We start from the raw sequence: 18,750 nt of genomic DNA, 5'->3' as shown, positions 1-18,750 counted from the left end.
AGGTCAAAACATCAATCAATACTATTTTATTTATTTATCAATAAAACTCGTTATAATATTAATTATTAAAAATAAAAAAGTTTTCTGCATTATCGACTTTGTCAAATATAACATAACCTTAATAAAAATTACATTTTGCTTATAACTTTTTATTAATAAATATTTTTATGTTTTAAAATATATTCTGATAGTCAGTGATAAGATCAAACTATAAACAAAATTTGATCAAAATCTGTCGACCGGTTCATGAGTTATTAACAAAATAAAAACTGTGACTTTGATTTTTATATTACAGAGATCTGTAAGTGTCATTCATGCGGTGACAAAGGTTGCCTACTGGCACACATCGATTTCAGGTGAAAGTAACACCGCGACACAGCGGCTTCTTTATAAATTTTTGCATTTTCCTTCTAGAATAATAACAATGGAATCGATGCGGCAATATAATGAGTATAATTCCACGCACGTTTTGCTTACGTTCTGTTTATTTTCACTTAATAACAAATTATATTATAATACAAGTACAAGCGAATAAAAAGTATAAAATTCTATCTTAAACTATGACTATTTATATATCATATACAATTATTTCTTACACTTACACCAAAATCATTATTATTTAAAAAGAATTGTGTTTACTCACGCGTTGCAATCGTTATTGATTCAACTAAACATGTTCAACAAAGCGTGTCTAACATTATTGTATATTTTTTTTCGGCGTTTTGTGAACAACAAAAAATAGTTAAATGCTTCGTATTCATGTAACACTATAATTAAACGTTCGGAGACTTAATATTAAAGACCGGAATTAGTTTCGGGCTCTCAGCCAGCATCCGTGGCATGCGTTTTGTGAAAATTTCGACCGTTATTAGTTGCTTAAGAATTTTAGAAATTTCGTTAGGTATCTATTAATTTCGCTCCCAAAACGATTTAAATTTCAAGACTTTATAATTAATCAATAGATCAACAGATGGCAGACGCAATTTGTAATTTTTTTTTAATTTTTACAAAAGTAGAGCATAATTTAGGTTAGAAATGAAAAAAACAATCAAACAATCAAGTATTGTCAAAGAAGAAAAAACCCGGTGACCTTAAACGACTTAAATTACTTACTTAAGTTAATTGAACGGATGTATTTGTATGTTTTGACAAATATCTTGTGCAATATTCCACGATTTTGCAAATAATTACAAGTGCGGTGCGTGACATAGACGTAAAAAAATTCCCTGACGGCGCGCACGTTCAAAATTGACAAAAACTTTCTCCGAAAAATCGACATGCCGCATATGTTACTGTTACACTTGTGTAGCGGATACGAAATGTGTATCAAGAAGAAAACCGACAACCGAAAGCGAAAAGAACCGGATTACTTAATTTCAAAAAAAAAAAAACGAGAAAAAACAATCAATATCTATTCCACGTGATAATCCCTAGCACACACAACATAACCAACAAATTACTATTGACAGTTTGAGGTGCAGAGTTATAGAACCCTCCATACACTTGCAAACCAGCTGTTTCGATGCTTTGCTTACAATAATCACCATCATACAACCAACCGACGTATTCCTGTGTGCGTAGGTTTTCATTTCGGAGCCAATCCTCCAAAGGCCGGAAATATTCCCTTAAAGCCGCACCACTAATCCGGGTCTCACCTGTAGCTTGATACAATGTGTCAGCCCATGGTAAAGAAGATCCCTTTTCCATTAGGTTACTAAAAATAGAAATAAAGCGAATTAATTTCATAGGAAGACAAAAGACATGTTTGATGGTAGGTCTTGTGTAAAACACAACGAGGTCGTTGTTTTGATGCATGAACGCACCACATGAACATGGTATGACAATTTTATTGTGTGATGTTTAAGTTTTTCGATTCATTTTACGTTTTACATTTTACATTTGCGCTATTGAATAACACAACACACACTCATGGTACGGCGAAAGACACAGCGGAGACAGAAGGTGGGTACCATGAGTATGCGCTCGACGGTGGCGAAAGTGATGTGGAGGTATAAAAACCGTCCGGGTCTCATCGACAACAAGCAGTTCACTTCTTGAACGCACAGAACAAACACACGAGGCAGCTATGAAGCCATTGGTGAGTTAAGTGCAATTTTGTGTTATTTAAGATAAGTCATTATATTGTTGGTAATCCTTTCCTTAGCTGTGCATCGCGATCTTAGTCCTCGCTGCAGTGGCACTTGGTGCCGAGGCCGAGGAGAAGAAAGCAATTGACGCTGGCGATAAGAAGCAAACCAAGCGTGGATTACTCGACTTGGGTTACGGATACGGCGGTGATTTCGACAATGGATACCATGTTGGAATTGGTGGACATCACGGACATGTTGAACACTTTGGACATCATGATCATCATGACCATCATCATCATTACTCCCCGATCAACCTAGGTCACCATACCGATGTGGAGAAGACCATTACTTACTACAAGGGTATCCCACAACCCTACCCGGTGTACAAACACGTCCCGGTACCAGTGACGAAACATGTTCCAGTCCCAGTGAAGGTACCCGTTCCACAGCCGTACCCCGTTGAGAAGCATATCCATGTTCCAGTTAAGGTCCCTGTCAAGGTACCAGTACCAGTGCCGCAACCCTACCCGGTTGAGAAGATAGTGCACGTCCCAGTCAAAGTGTACGTGGATAAACCATATCCAGTGAAAGTTCTGGTCCCACAGCCGTATCCAGTCGAGAAACACATTCATGTTCCAGTCAAGGTACCCGTACCACAACCGTACCCTGTTGAGAAACACATTCCATACCCAGTTAAAGTACCCGTACATGTTCCACAACCCTACCCAGTCTACAAAGAAGTACCAGTACCTGTAAAGGTACCAGTTGATCGTCCATACCCTGTGCATGTCCCACAACCATACCCTGTCCATGTAGAAAAACGTATTCCAGTCCCAGTAGAGAAACCAGTGCCGTACCCGGTGAAAGTACATGTTGATCGTCCAGTACCATACCCAGTGGACAAACCATACCCGGTTCCAGTTAAGGTACCTGTACCACAACCTTTCCCTGTTTACAAGCAAGTCCCGGTACCAGTTGAGAAACCAGTGCCCTACCCGGTGAAGGTACCAGTTGACAGGCCTGTGCCCTATGAGGTGATCAAGCATGTTCCGGTCCATGTTGAGAAACCAGTACCTGTTCCAGTGAAGGTACCTATTCCGGTACATGTCCATCATGAACATCAATACGAACACCATGATCACCACTATGACCATCACGACCATCACGGCCACTACGATCATCACTACTAAATAGATAATTTATAATTGTGATCCACACTGTGTGTGCGCTTCTTCATGCTGAGAATGTGTGTCTTTTTTCTTCTTCTTGACTTGACATCGAATAATTCTTCATTTTTGTTTTTGTATCTTTAATTTATATGTTTTATAATAAAAAAATATTCTTTACATGATGAATTTTATTTTTTTTTAAGAAAAAATTTTTTTTTTCGATTTTTTGATTTATGACACTTACACTTTCACCAAACCAAACCAAAACGAAACTTAATTAAAATAACCAGATTAATTGCCATTCGTGTGGCGAATACGTAGTAATGCGATTGATTTATATTTCACATCAACTCTCACAAATTGCTGGCGTTACGTGATATGTGGAGTAAGAGAAAAAACACATTTGCGTACTTCCGGTTTCTTCAGTCTTCGCTCTTCGGCAATTAAATTCGCTGGAGGAACGCGCGTGAATGTAATCTAGTACTGCGTGCGTCTCACACTCGCATGTGAGGAGCTTGATTGAAACGAATACGTAAGAAAATTGATGTCGAGCACATTCACATTGTTGATCTACATTTAGTTGCGTCGAGAGTGAAATTGCTTCATACATGCATTAAATTTGTATTAGATTTTGTTTTCAATTTGCCGCACAAAGTGATTCAAACGGTATTAGTACATAGAGAATTTCTTACGACATTTATTTATAGTGATGATTTGGTGATTTATTTTGTTTTTGAGGGAAATAGAGCTATTTTTGTGGATATATTGCAAAAAATGTCAATTTTTGACGTTTTTTCAGTTAAATTTTAGTAAATTATGTTTAATTAAAAGTTCTAAATAAATTTATACCAAGATAGTATTATAGATCTCATTGAATTCTACCCTTTAATACAAAATTGGTTGTTTTATCTCTTTTCGTTTAAAAGTTATGCCAATTTTTCTGATTTTTTGGTTGGGACAGAAAAAATCGTAATTTTTTCATTTATTTTTTAGATTTATAGTTAATTGGTAAATTTTTATAAATAAAAATAAAATCAATTCTATAGTTTCTACTGAGATCTATCATTTTAAGCAAGAATCAATTCTCTATCTTAATTACTTTCCGAGTTATAACAAATTTTGTGTTCCAATTTTAAGCAAATTTTACGGAAAAAAAATTATCAAAACCTCAAAATCTATACTTTTTTCATAAATATTATTCTAATTTACATTCATACATATTCTACCAAACTAAATACGAGTATGTAAATCAGAATTGATTTCTTTTGCTATTGCAGAAAGAAATTACGAATTTATTTGCCTGATGAACACAAACAAACAAAAAAAACTTGCAATAAAGAAAAAGGAAGCAAATGACAGTCAAATCACATCATGATGCAAATATTGCACATATCAAAACACAAATGGCACAAATCTTATAAAAACCGTAGCTTAATACCATTGATCACCAGTTGCATCTTTTCTTCTTCAGTATAAACATGAATTTGGTACGTAAACAACAATTTAACAACAATTTCTTTAAAAATTAATAATTTTTGATTTTCAGTTGTGGTTTTTACTCTTTTTGGTATTTTTTAATAAAATCCAAGCTGAAGATAAAACAAATTCAACAATTCAACCGGAAATAACCTCAAAACATGATACATCTACAGTGGTACCATCAAAAACAATAAATGAAGACTCAAAACCATCAAAAAACTTAAAAAACGTAGAAAAACAATCCGAAGACAAAGTACAAAAACGTGGTCTTGCCCTAGACGTAAACTACGGATACAGTGACAAATTCGACCATGGATATTACCTTGATCATAACCTAGACATACCCCTAACAACCCCTGCACCTACCTTAACCCTACCAACATTCCCTCCTGATTATTTCCTATCAACCACAACAACAACCACAACACCATCTCCTTTACTACATCCCCCTTTACCTTCAGGTGCAATCAACCTAGGTCACACAACCCACATCCACAAAACAATCACCTTCTATCAAGGTATCCCTGAACCCTACCCGGTAATCAAACACATTCCTATCCCAGTAGAAAAACAAATCCCAGTCGCAGTAAACGTCCCAGTACCTGTCCCAGTCCCAGTTGAGAAAACAATTCACGTCCCAGTAAAAGTCCCGGTGAAGATACCTGTACCGATACCACATCCATATCCGGTTGTTAAGGAGGTAAGGGTTCCAGTAAAAGTATTCGTGGATAAACCATATCCGGTTTATGTGCCACACAAAGAAGAAGAATATTACCAAAATTTTGATCATCATTATCATTGGAAACCGGAAGTACCCAAACCGGAACCGGAAATTAAACCGGAAAATTGGGAAAATATAGAAGAGCCTCATTTTGGTCCACATTATCACCTCGGTGATGATACACCACATTTTGTGACAGTACAGAAACCGGAAAACAATGATTTCGATAAATATTATTCAGCGTCGAATAAAGTAGAGAAAAATTATCAACCAAAGAAACCGGAAGTGGATCATGAAAGAAAACGGCCTAGACCTGTTACTAATAAATACAAAAACGAGCGTGACCATCGTGATTATTATAATTATAACAATAAACATCGTGATTCTTACGACCATCAACATAGAGATCATAGATATCATCGAGATCACACAAATTATAGAGATCATAAAGATCAAAGAGAACATCGTCAACGAGAAGACAAAAACAAAGAAAAACAAGATGAATTGATTTTACATACAAATTTTTAATTTTTTAAATAAATAAATTCTGTGAAACTAGTTTTGTGTTAAATTTGACGCCATTTTAAGTCAACTGGGTTAACATGTCTCTGGTAGTGTTGTAATAGAGACATAAATTAAATGTTTTCATTTGTATTTAACTTAGTTTAAGGCAGTTTCACTCACTTGTAATTAATTTAAATAAATAATTTATTTATATTAACATAAACGGATATTATTACTATTATTACTTTTATTACCGAATTCCTGTCTTGCACAATTTAACTCATGCATAATTAAAATTAAAATTAAAACATGACTTAAGTTAAGTCACTTAATTCTTGACTTAAGTAACTTTACTTAACTTTTGACTTAAGTCAAAAAAATCTATTTTATGCAATTTGAGTCAACATTGAACATTTTTTGACATGGCCACAGCAAAAAAATTAAGGATGTTGCTAAATATTAATTATTTATTGCAAAGAACACGAAATTTTTATGATTGAAAGATAATCAAAAGGAAAAAGCAACGACAAAATAATGTATATCTTAACCTTGATCACAATATTGCAAAAAATCTAGCTCAATAATTGTTTGAGTGAATTTACTTGAATGTTGAATGTTAACTGTTAAGTTGACTTAAGTTATTTATCAATGTAATGTAGAGACTTGAAAGTCATGCAAGTACAAGAAATCCAACAATAAGAAACAAGTAAAAGTAAAATATCTTCATTTCTTATCGTGTTTTGCATCTTGACGTTGGTGGTTATTGCATAAACAATATGTGAATGCAAAATTATAAATAAATAAATAAATATACGGAAGTTAATTTTTTGCAAAAATAAATTTAATAGTATATTAAGTATCAAGTGGCTAAAATGGTGTTTTAGTCACGAGTTTGATTAAAATCTCCGCCCCGTGACTAAAGGTCGTGACTAAAGTACTTTATTCACGATTTGTCTAAAAACGCTTTAAATGTCGAAGTAAAAAAATGTTTAAAAATAGAAAAAATAATGTGCGTACGCAATTTGTGTTTTTTTTGTTGTTGTTGTTAATTTTACGTTCATTGCCGTTGTGTTGAAACACCGCTCGCAGCATCACAACCAAAACAATGACTCTAAAAGTCTAAAAAACTTACAAAAGCAGCCATTATCCACCTGGCAGTAAATCACTTTTCGCTTTCAGTTTTATTGAACATCAAATTGTAGCAATTTGTAATTTTCGCTTGACATTTATAGCTCACTATAATTTTTTCCCAATTTACCAACCAAAACCAAAACCCGCAAAAAAAAACCTAAGTTACTTAAGTCTAAACAATTATAGAGAATCCGTTTAACAACCAGTTTGTACTTGTATCGTAATAATAAATAATTAGTGTAATTGAATCGGACTTTCTTAATCATAATACATATTGCGACTGCGCGCGCAGCTCACAACGCACTACTACTGAGTAGGTAAAACTGTTACTGCAACACCGGACTATTTCGCATGCAACAATCATTTATTGCTCATGTATTAATAGCCGCAGCTGTGGAAGTTGTGATTTTGTAAATTTCTTTTTACTTCTTGTCGTCGCCAACAATTTAAACTAGGTCAAGGCTTTGATTATATCCCAACGCAATTTGTGAGCGTAAAGGGTCATCAATTAAACAAGTTTAGATCAAATTAATATCGAACACTCACCTTAAAATGCGGCCAGCATCACGACTCCGGTATATGTCGCACTTGTGCAATGGCCTTGATAAATCCGCCGGATCGTACTGTCCCGCCGCCTGGCACAAAGAGCGATAGATTTGGAATTGCAGAATTGTGCTCACGAAATATCTAGAACAAGCATAAGAGTTTATACATACATCAACAGCTAATTAAAATATTGTGTAATGTGCGTAAAGTTTGTGTGCACACGATGATTTCGCATCCACTTCATTTGCACTTCCTCGCCATATCATGATAAACTTGTATTTTCTGTCCGTTTGCCAACTGACGCTCGTTTTGTAATGGAGCGCGTTACGTGACGTGGGTTTCTTCTCGTCTCGCACGTGTCGGAGTCATTTTTTGATCACGTGGGATGACACGAGGTAAAAATTGGGGATTTTTAGGTTATATTGTCATATTTTAACTGTTTATAAGGTCAAATGAGAGGAAAAATAGAAGAAATTAAAAAATATTTTGTTTTTAGGTTATATTTTGAAGTATTAACCTTGTTTAACCTCAAAATCAATGAAAAATTATAGAAATGTGTATCTAAAATGATTCATAACCAAAATATTTAATTTTTAGGTTATACTTTGACATTTTAACCATAAATAAACTCAAATATTAAGAAAATTAAAAGAAATCTATAAAAATCTTGAATTTTTAGGTTATATTATGGTGTATTTAACTCATTTAACCTCAAAATTACTGGAAAATTAGGTGAATATTCCTAGTTTTCTTAAAATACTAAATTTTTAGGTGGTATTTCAATATTTTAACCTCAAATAAGCTCAAATACAAAGAAAAATTTAAAAATCTTCCAAAAAATTGTTTTTAGGTTATATTATGCTATATTAACCTCATTTAACCTCAAAATTAATCAAAAATAACTAAAATCTTCCATTTTATATGTTGTATTTTAATATTTTTACATAATTTAACCTCAAAATTAATAAAAATTAAAGAAATATTCTATTTTCAAGTTGTGTTATGATATGTTAACCTAATTTAACCTCAAAATCACTTGAAAATTAAATAAATGTTCTTAGTATTCTTGAAAGAGTAAATGTTGAGGTTATATTTCAATATTTTAACCTAAAACAAGCTCAAATACCAAGAAAAATTTATAAATCTACAAAAATTTGTTTTAGTTTATAATATGCTATATTAACCTCATTTAACCTCAAAATTTATGAAAAATAACTAAAATCTTTCATTTTTAGGTTGTATTATGGTGTATTTTACTGATTTAACCTCAAAATTACTGGAAAATTAAATAAATGTTCCTAGTTTTCTTAAAATACTATTTTTTTAGATTATATTTCAATATTTTAACCTCAAATAAACTCAAATACAAAGAAAAATCCTCCAAAATATGTTCTTATGTTATATTATGCTATATTAACCTCTTTTAACCTCAAATTTACTGAAAAATAACTCAAATATTAAATTTTAAGTTGAATTTTAATATTTTAACCTAATTTAACCTCAAAATTAATAAAAATAAACAAAATGCATAGTTTTCAAGTTGTGTTATGATATGTTAACCCAATTTAACCTCAAAACGAACGGAAAACGTTTGTATGTTTTATTTTCTACGTTGCTTCTTTCTGTAACAGTTACGTAAGCGCAACATCGTGCAATTGAATTAGCCTGCAGCTCCACAAACGAGATACACTCGAAAACGAGCGAAAAATTGTTTGTTTTGCGCGTTTAGCGGCCGCCGCGCACAAGAAAATCACTTTCTCGCTCGTTAGCCGGCGGTGCAACTCTATAAAATGTGCCATAATCGTATATTTCAGCCGGGTCAGTACATTTTCAAACTGCAGGTAGGCTACTCATTGTTCGCAATTCACGAATTCTATTCCAACTCTTGAGAGATGCGTATTGGGCAAAACGTGACTACGACTTGGCCGGTCGACTACGTAACACGAATCGAAGTGTATGCGCTTGTATAACCCTATTAATGTACGATATGGTAGGTGCCATACCAATAGTTGGGATGTGTAGTCGTAGAGAGTAGAGGTGGTTGGGTTGCACGCTTGAACGCGGTATTTTCAGTCGCCATTGAAGATCGAAAGCGAAAGTAAAGTGGTGGCATTGTATATAAAGTTACCGCCAGCCCCGATGATAACCACAAACAGTTCGCACGGTTCGAACTGGTAGATTACCAGGTGTGTCCGAAAATGAAACTACTGGTGAGTTTCAAGTGTGAAAAATTAAATTAAACAAAAAAAAGTGACCTGCATTGGATTATAGTGATTACAGTTCCTAATCTTCTGGTGTGTTTCAGTTAATACTAGGGTTCTTAGTTCTCATCGCTTCCATCACCTTGGGTGAGGAAGCGAAGGAGAAGAAGGCGTCCCTGGATGATAAAAAACAAACAAAACGTGGTCTGTTGGGTTTAGGCTACGGTTATGGACCGGAATTTGACAACGGATACCATCTGGGTCAAGGCGGACATGGAATCATCGGTGGGTTAACTTTGGGTCATGGTGCCTATGACCCAGGATACCATGGTCATGAAACTGTACACACCATCGTTAAAGGAGTACCTATTCCATACCCGGTTGAGAAACACATCCCGTATCCAGTGGAGAAACACGTGCCGTACCCGGTGAAGGTACCCGTACCTGCTCCATACCCCGTGGAGAAGGAAGTACACATTCCATACAAAGTAGCTGTGAAGGTACCATATCCAGTAGCACAACCTTATCCAGTTGAGAAAATCGTCCATGTTCCTTATAAAGTTTACGTGGAGAGACCAGTACCAGTGAAGGTATTCGTACCTCAACCATACCCAGTTGAAAAACAGATCCATGTACCTGTGAAGGTACCAGTACCAGCACCATACCCAGTAGAGAAACACATCCATGTCCCTTATAAAGTTGCTGTTCATGTTCCACAACCCTATCCAGTAGTGAAGGAAGTACCTGTTCCAGTGAAGGTACCAGTTGATCGTCCTGTACCAGTACATGTCCCACAACCATACCCTGTTCATGTAGTCAAACAGGTACCTGTTCCATATCCGGTTGAAAGACCATACCCGGTTAAGGTTGCTGTTGATAGACCAGTACCATATCCAGTTGAGAAACCATACCCGGTGCCTGTGAAGGTACCTGTACCAGCACCATACCCTGTTATCAAGGAGATAGGTGTTGCCGTTGAGAAACCTGTGCCTTATCCAGTCAAGGTACCTTATGATCGTCCATATCCTGTTGCCGTTGAGAAACACGTGCCCTACCCTGTGGAGAAACCCGTACCTTATCCAGTGAAGGTACCCGTACCCTACCCGGTTCATGATCATCATTATGACCCGCATTACGGACATTATTGAACATAACCAAGAAGAAAACAATGTAAATGATATTTTTGTATGTGTATAATTTATACTTAACTTAAATAAAGTAACGTAAAAAATTTAAATGGACTTAAGTCAGATTTGTCATCGTTTGCCACATCTAGGTGTGAATTGTGCCAGAGGAATTGCACAAGAAGAAAAGAAGAAAATCAAATTCCCACAGAAAACAAACAAACAAAATGATTGTTAGTTATACAACCAACAATACAACATTCACACAAAACACAAAAAAACATTTTCAACGAGTCTGTGGATTTATTTATGCTTAAATATCAAATTTAATGATGCGAGGTACACGGTCAGGTCAGATCGTTAAAAATTGAATATTGATGCCAAAACAATTAGAAGTGAATCGGTGCGTAATTTAAGCCATGCAACTCAATTAGCAACCATTATGAAAATTGGTTATGTAGTTGTGATCGTTAGTTAACAAACTGCAATTAATGTCAGCATGTCAGCAACAAGAAGTAGAACGATTCACTTTTCTATGCAGACTCCGAACAGAATGTTTGTCCTTGATATTATTGAATTCATGCATAAATAGATATAATAGACGTGAAGTAAAAGCTTTTATAGGTTATACACGCTCACGGTCACGCGGACAATAACACAATGTACACAAAGTAGGCAACACACATTGCATTGTAGCATAACCATGATTATTCTTATGAAATATTTTCTAAAAACCAATTTTGTGTTATTTTATGCATAAATTAACATTTATTAGTCGTGTATGTTACTAATTTATGACGTAAACTTAAAATATCTATAACTTTTTTTTTGTTTTTAAGATTTTTCTGTTTTTGTGTATTTTTTGCTTGAGATTTATATCTTTCTGCAGAATACGATGATAATTATGTTTGGAAAATGTTGCCGTTGCTGCATTCCGTATGTGTGCCGCATTTCATGGGTATTTATGTTCGCATTATGCGTTACAGCATTACATAATGTTGTTGTTGTTGTTCTGGTTAGCCGTTAGCCGCCGCAGACGCTTGTCGTTTGTTTACTTCATTGTTTCGACGCTTTTCTCTCGATAGACAGATATGTGTGCGAATGTGCTCGATCGCATGTTCTCGTCATGTTCCAAGACTAATCAGCAGATGAATAATTGCCACAAGTGTGTATTTTACTGGTAATTAACAATTATGTCAATATTGTTGAAAATATTTTAATTATCTTTCGCGTTTTGACGATGTAATTAATTTCGGACATGAAATTATCAAAAGCGCATTAATTGGACGCGTTATAATGAGTTGTGTTGTAAGTATAAACAATATTCTATTGTTAAACAGAGGAAAATCAATTTATTTTATCGTGGAGAATATTTTAGTTGAAAAGTGTATGGTAGCGACATCTCATGGTGTTTTTGAGAGTTTAAAAGTATAAAGGGGGTCTGTGTAGTGGTGTGCGTGTGTAGTGCATGTGTGTCAGTGAAAGAACATTGGGTTATACGGAGTGACACCCCTGTCCGTGTGAGTGCGTCACATTCACACAAACACGAACTCTACTACGCTGCTTGAGTAGCGCACGAGTAGAATCTACAAACCAACTAATTCTCAAATTCTCTACTAGCTGGCGCTGCAATGCATTTATTTGCATTAAAATCAAAACCGCGTTTATTTCACGCTTCACAGCCTTCAGAATCAAACGCGATAACAAAATATAAACAAAATTATATCAGTATTACTTTGCCACATAAAATATTTACGTGTTTCTCTTGAATTTAACGTTTTGCCAACACTAAAATGACTCTTGGTTGTATTTTTCTGGGAAACATGTGATTATTACAGTTTTGAGCGTCTAAAAAAGCAGTTTAATGGAAAATCAAGTCCCCGAGAAGTTAGCGCTTAACGACGCAAGAGGTAAGAAAGAAGTAATTACTCGTTAGTAACAGTCCAACTGTCCGACAGATGTTACAAACTTCCAAGTCAAACTAAACAGTTATCGCCTGCGCGAGTAGAAAACGAAAACGTCGCTTGTAATAGCATCGTAAACTGCTTTTCATTTTAATGCTCGCATCGTTTAATTTAGTTTTTATTTCTCTTTCTGCTTCCACTTCTCGATTTGAATGCGCGGAACTTGTCACATTTTCAATGCTAATGCCTCCAATGAAAAATGTCATCGTTTTCTTTTATATTTTGCTCTTGAGATGAGAGAAACATGAATGAAAGTAATTTTTGCGCTGATTTTTCAAAACGTGTGCTTTTCACGCATGCGTGCAGAGAATGGTAAATTATTATTCATGTATGCGAGTACAGAGAATAGTGAGATAACTAATGCCGCGAGATGCAAGCTGCAAGTTGCAAGAATCGCAAGTAGAGTAACGGTAACAAGCTGACTTCCGGTGATTTAATTTCCTGCATCGATATACTCGCCGACGCGTTTTCATTTCCATTTTATCTTGTCTTGACTGATACAAAACAAGGAAGAGGCAATACAATAAAAATATAACATTAACATCAATATCTTACGAGATGGTTTCTCCGAAATCACTGTAATCAATAATAACTTTCGAATAAAAAGATGAAAGTTGAAATTATCAAACTATTATTGCCAGATTTAGAAATATGAACACATTGTGTAATTTATAATTATCTTTAATTGCCACTTATTGCAGATATTGAACGATTTCCTTGCATATGTGAAGCAAAATCACAAAAAAAAATTTTTACTTTCACAACTATGTAAATCATGTTTTGCGCAGGTCAAAACGTTGTCAAATCATACTTAAACTTGACAGCGACATGCACACAAACAATTCACAATATTTTATATGAATTGTTGCTTGAAAAAAAGTGAAAACTCACTTAACTCTTCATAAAATAATTTCTTATGTTTTTTTTTTGTTAATATTTTAAGAAAAAATACCAAAAACATCAAAAATAATTTTTGTGATGAGGTTATGTTTTTGACAGATTTGACAGTGTATACAACGCCATATAATATTTTTAGGTTATGCACGTGCATAACCTCACACCTGACGGAAACTAATTAGATTAGATTGTACAAATTGATTGCGCAATCAGAGCAATAACGATTACAAGCATTTGTTCACCGTAATTGTATATTATTGCTATATTTGCTTTATTTACGGACATTAAACTTATTCGAAAGAAAAGCGTTTGGTTTTCTCTGCGCACACGAACAGCAGTGTAATTTGTTAAGCGAACGAATGATCTTAATTCATTATAATACGGAAAGTAAAAGTAACGCATGTAAAGTGTATGGTTGTAATTTTCATACGGATTTTTGCGACGTGTGACGCGTTTATTACTCCTTTCGATATTTTCATATTGCAGCTCTGATTACGATTACAAGATTCACTTAAAATCGCTCACATTGCTGACTAATGAGATTTGCTTGGTTATGAAATTTTTTAGGTTATGTTGTTTTCCATACAATCATCATTATGCTGTGTGTGTGTTTTTAATCGACACTTTCAAATTGGCAAATTTTACGCAAATCAACGCATGTCACGCGAATGCAATTATAACTGCACTAATAAGTTTTCTTTCCGACAATATATCCAAATGCCATTGTGACCAAAATGTGTTTGAACCAACGAATTGAATAATTGAAGTTGGTATAGAAGACGCGCTATGCACTAACTCGCTCATTTCCGGGCGGCGCACGGGCGCGTAATTAGTTTTCGCCGATTGTAAAGTGTCTTTGTCTGTTTTGACTCAAGTTAAGCGGAGTGGGAGATTTTTTCGGTGCGCAAAGAGACGCGAAGGGAAAGTGACAGTTGTATATAAATACGAAGTGTAGCAGCCGCATTGCAAGAACTGATAGCGATAGTGAACGGTGAACATGCGATCAGTAAGTTGAGAATTTATAAAGATTTTGTTTAGAATATTGATGGTACGTCTGTGTGTGGTGTGTTTGTAGGTGTTTTTGGTGATTGGCATCTGCCACCTGCTTCTTGTCGACAGTATTCGAGTCGATAGAAGGCATGACAAGCGAGATGCGGAACACCATCATGACCACCATGATTTTGGAGACTCTGGTAGTCACGGACACGAAGTAGAGGAACACCATGAAGAACACCATCATGAGGAGGATCATGGACCAGCGATTAGTTACCATCATATTGAACATCATGATATAGGGCATCATGAACATGAAGTCAAACATGACTGGAAACCAGTTGAGGAGGAACACCATGAAGAGCACAAAGAAGAAGAACATAAACACGAGGAGCATAAAGAGGAGGAACACAAAGAGGAACCACACCATCATGAAAAGATAGTTACAGTCATCAAGGAAGTGAAGGTACCCTATCCTGTAGAGAAAAAAATCCCTGTACCTGTAGAAAAGAAAGTACCATATCCAGTTGAAGTAAAGGTACCACATCCGTATCCAGTTGAGAAAAAAGTACCTGTTCCTTACAAGGTCCAAATCAAGGTACCATACGCCGTACCAAAACCATACCCAGTTGAAAAAATCGTCAAGGTACCCGTACACGTCCACGTTGATAAACCATACCCTGTCGAAGTAAAAGTACCAGCCCCATATCCCGTAGAAAAAAAAATCCCTGTCAAAGTTGAAGTGAAGGTACCCGCTCCTTACCCAGTCGAGAAAAAAGTCCCCTACCCTGTTTATGAACACATCAAAGTCCCAAAACCTTATCCAGTATATAAAGAAATCAAGGTACCCGTAAAAGTTCATGTAGATCACCCGGTACCCGTCCATGTCTACAAACCATACCCTGTCAAAGTAGAGAAAAAGGTCCATGTGCCCTACACGGTGGAAAAACGTTACCCAGTCAAGGTCTACGTGGATAAACCCGTACCATACCATGTGGAGAAGAAAATCCCTTACAAAGTAGAAGTGAAGGTACCCGCACCGTATCCAGTCTACAAAAAAGTAAAAGTGCCCGTCTACAAAGAAGTGCCATATCCAGTGGAGGTAAAAGTAGAGAAACCCGTACCCTATGAGGTCATCAAACATGTACCCTATGAGGTCATTAAGAAGGTACCCAAGTATATCAAGTACCCTGTGTATGTACCAATTCATGAGGAACACCACGAAGAGCATAAACACGAGGAACACCACGAGGAACACCATCATGACTTTCATGATCACAAATGGTAAACCGGTCGACCATAAATGTATCTAGTGATAATCTTCATGGTATTCCACTTTGCAGAGTAGTCCACTACTCTTGATGTTATATTTTAGAAGTTTCCCACAAAGTCGTTTATATAACAGCAAGACGTATGTGTTTTGTGTGTAAATATGTCTGCAAACCGGAAGTGGCCATGTTGAGAGCAATATTTAGACCATTGGCAATTATAATAATTTATTCATGTTTACTTTAAGCTGTTTTTTTTATTGTAAAAATCAAAGATTTGTTTTGTGTTTTTGTGTTTGGATTTGTTTGTAGTTCTGTTTAGTTAATTTGTTGTTATTTTATTTTTTCTATTTTATTATTATAAAAAATCACGTACGTTGATGGAAAAGTGGCTTCCGCATTATTTTTTTTGCGCCTGTTTCATTAATCGTTTCGTAAATGAGGCAATAAAAAGCAACGCGCTAATGATTATTGCTATTCAAGTTGAGCTGCTGCATAACGGACGTAATGACAGTTTGGTATTGAGGCTGACGCCGTTAACACCGCTAACTTTCCGATAGGAAGAGATCATGTGTTTCATAGTTTCAGTCAGAGTGTAATTATGCTGATATAACTAGAAAAGAGTTGAGAAAAAACCGGATAAATGATTTTAGACAAAAAATTATGTGTTAAAATGTAAAAAACCGGTTTTTACAAAAAAATTTAATCCGGATAAAAAATCTGATTTTTAGAAAAAAATTAGAAACATTTGGATAAAATTTGGCAATATGAAAATAACCGGTAAAAAACCGGTTTTGCAACAAAAATTATTCTGGATAAAAAACTTAGCTTTTTGAAAAAATTAGATACAAATATTTTTGATATCATTTTGGCAGTATGAAAATATCCGGTAAAAAACCGGTTTTTACAAAAAAAAAATTCCGGATAAAAAAAACCTAATTTTTAGATTAAAATTAGTAACAGAAAATTCGGATAAAATTTTGGCAATATGAAAATAACCGGTAAAAAACCGGATTTTTTAAAGAAAAAATTTGATCCGGATAAAAAAAAAACCGGACGAAAAATTTTTGACGGCAAAAAAATACGTTTTACAGAATAAAATTGAAAAAATGTATTTTGTAAAAAAATTTTTTGATGACAAAAGTTGAGCCGGATGAAAAAAACCGGATAAAGAAGTTTAACCGATAAATAACACGTTTTTGACATTAAAAATTAAACAAAAAACTTTCGGATAATATTTCTTTAAGTGTAAAAAACAATTTGACAAAATTTTATCAAAAAAAAAAAAAATTATTTTTCGATCAAAAAAACGCAAAAAACAAATTTTTCCGGATAAATTTTTCATTTGTTATTTTACAACTAATAATTTCATACTTTTCTAAACCAAAACAAAATAAACTTTACTTGCAATTATTACATAACTACTACTTGTTTATAACTTGTATATTATTCCACTTCATAACCTATAAAACGATAATAAAAAGATGGCGCACTTTTCATCCGCTCATAAACCGCTTCACATTTATCATTCTTGCCACATTAATTGTACAGAAATTAATCAGATCATAACCATCACAATATCACAATCAAAATGTTTTAATTATATCTGTATTAGTATTATATAAAAACGCTATTTGCATGGCATGGCGTTGCACCGCGTTGCAAAACATGTGCAACACATTATAACTCGCTCCACAGACGAATGAAACACAATGCGCGTGCAGATAAAGTAACTCGCGCATGCGTTGCATAACGCGTGCTATACATGAATGTTTGATTTAATTACAATTGCTTTCTTTGCTACTCGTAGATAAAAATAAAAACACATTTATCTCGGGTATTGGAGCAAGGAAAAAATTAAAATTTAAAATTTTTACTTTCTTTACCAACGTGTTTAGTAAATTGTGTAATATCGTTACCGAAATTAATTGTTTCAATTAATAATTTAGTGTGTTTAATAGTTTAGTGTGGTTAAAAGTGAGTTTGATGATGATAACTTTCGAGGAAGGGTCTCGCTTGAGGTGATCAAACCGTGTCGCTTCTTCGCGTCTGCGCGCGCGGGTGGGGATGGCGAAAAGTTTCGCGTTTGTTCGGCTATAATGCCATCTTGATGGAAGTAAAGTGCAAAAGTGGGTAATTTCCTGTATATATAAGACGGTGTTGCATCAAGTCATTAGAGGACACATATCATCGACCGCACTTGTTATTATCGGTTTTGTGTGTGCAATGAGACTAAAATGTGTAAAGTATCAAACCACAAAACCATCAAAAGTACAAAAAAACTCATCATATGACTATAATAGATGGATATACAGAGTGTTTAAGTGTATGTGAAAAATCAACCATTACATAACAAAAGCATAAAAAAAAACATAAGAAGAAGTGAAACTACGTGGAAAATATTACGTACTTTTACTTTATATACTTTTTAGGGATACTTTATGCTCGTTGCGCTTTTGCTGGTAACCACACTTAGCAAAAGAAGATGACCAACAATCAGAACCAACACAAAACGAGCAGAAAAACTCGCTAAAATCCTTTCGGAGGAAACTTCATTGCTGAAGAATCAAAACCTGTGGCTGGAGCTTTGAACTCAAAGGTAAAGAAAACGTGGGATTAGAACACTACGGCGAGCAATACGCAACTGAACGTGAAGTACGCAA

At 34.8% G+C, this 18,750-nt stretch overlaps 4 protein-coding genes across 4 annotated transcripts in view; 3 read left to right on the top strand and 1 right to left on the bottom strand.

The window, feature by feature from the left end:
* Positions 1 to 467: 467 nt before the first annotated feature.
* The window catches only part of LOC135790071 (angiotensin-converting enzyme-like), a 27,090-nt gene continuing 8,807 nt past the window's right edge, over positions 468 to 18,750 (bottom strand). Inside the window, exons 9-10 of the mRNA XM_065300115.1 lie at positions 7,641 to 7,781; positions 468 to 1,714 (exon numbers count right to left, since the gene is read on the bottom strand). Of these exons, the coding sequence (XP_065156187.1) occupies positions 1,405 to 1,714; positions 7,641 to 7,781 (451 nt within the window). The 3' untranslated portion in view covers positions 468 to 1,404. The remainder of the gene's footprint in view (positions 1,715 to 7,640; positions 7,782 to 18,750) is intronic.
* LOC135790072 (uncharacterized) lies at positions 1,977 to 3,436 on the top strand. Its single transcript, XM_065300116.1, has 2 exons — positions 1,977 to 2,098; positions 2,165 to 3,436. Exons 1-2 carry the CDS (start codon positions 2,087 to 2,089, stop codon positions 3,278 to 3,280), a joined length of 1,128 nt encoding a protein of 375 aa, XP_065156188.1. The 5' UTR covers positions 1,977 to 2,086; the 3' UTR covers positions 3,281 to 3,436.
* Positions 9,702 to 11,078, top strand: LOC135790073 (MAGE-like protein 2). Its single transcript, XM_065300117.1, has 2 exons — positions 9,702 to 9,850; positions 9,946 to 11,078. The coding sequence occupies exons 1-2, from the start codon at positions 9,839 to 9,841 to the stop codon at positions 10,987 to 10,989; spliced, it is 1,056 nt and encodes a 351-aa protein (XP_065156189.1). The 5' UTR covers positions 9,702 to 9,838; the 3' UTR covers positions 10,990 to 11,078.
* The window catches only part of LOC135790123 (skin secretory protein xP2-like), a 4,861-nt gene continuing 719 nt past the window's right edge, over positions 14,609 to 18,750 (top strand). Inside the window, exons 1-2 of the mRNA XM_065300177.1 lie at positions 14,609 to 14,832; positions 14,902 to 15,843. Coding sequence (XP_065156249.1) covers positions 14,824 to 14,832; positions 14,902 to 15,843 — 951 coding nt within the window. The 5' untranslated portion in view covers positions 14,609 to 14,823. The remainder of the gene's footprint in view (positions 14,833 to 14,901; positions 15,844 to 18,750) is intronic.

Source organism: Atheta coriaria, unplaced genomic scaffold, assembly GCF_025399875.1.
Source record: "Atheta coriaria isolate IRGN ID8LTWV9N9 unplaced genomic scaffold, Caltech_Dcor_3.1 hic_scaffold_4_pilon, whole genome shotgun sequence".
NCBI classification, from domain to species: Eukaryota; Metazoa; Arthropoda; class Insecta; order Coleoptera; family Staphylinidae; genus Dalotia; species Dalotia coriaria.
Note: the sequence above shows the minus strand (reverse complement) of the source record. Positions and strands in the feature narration are given on the sequence as shown.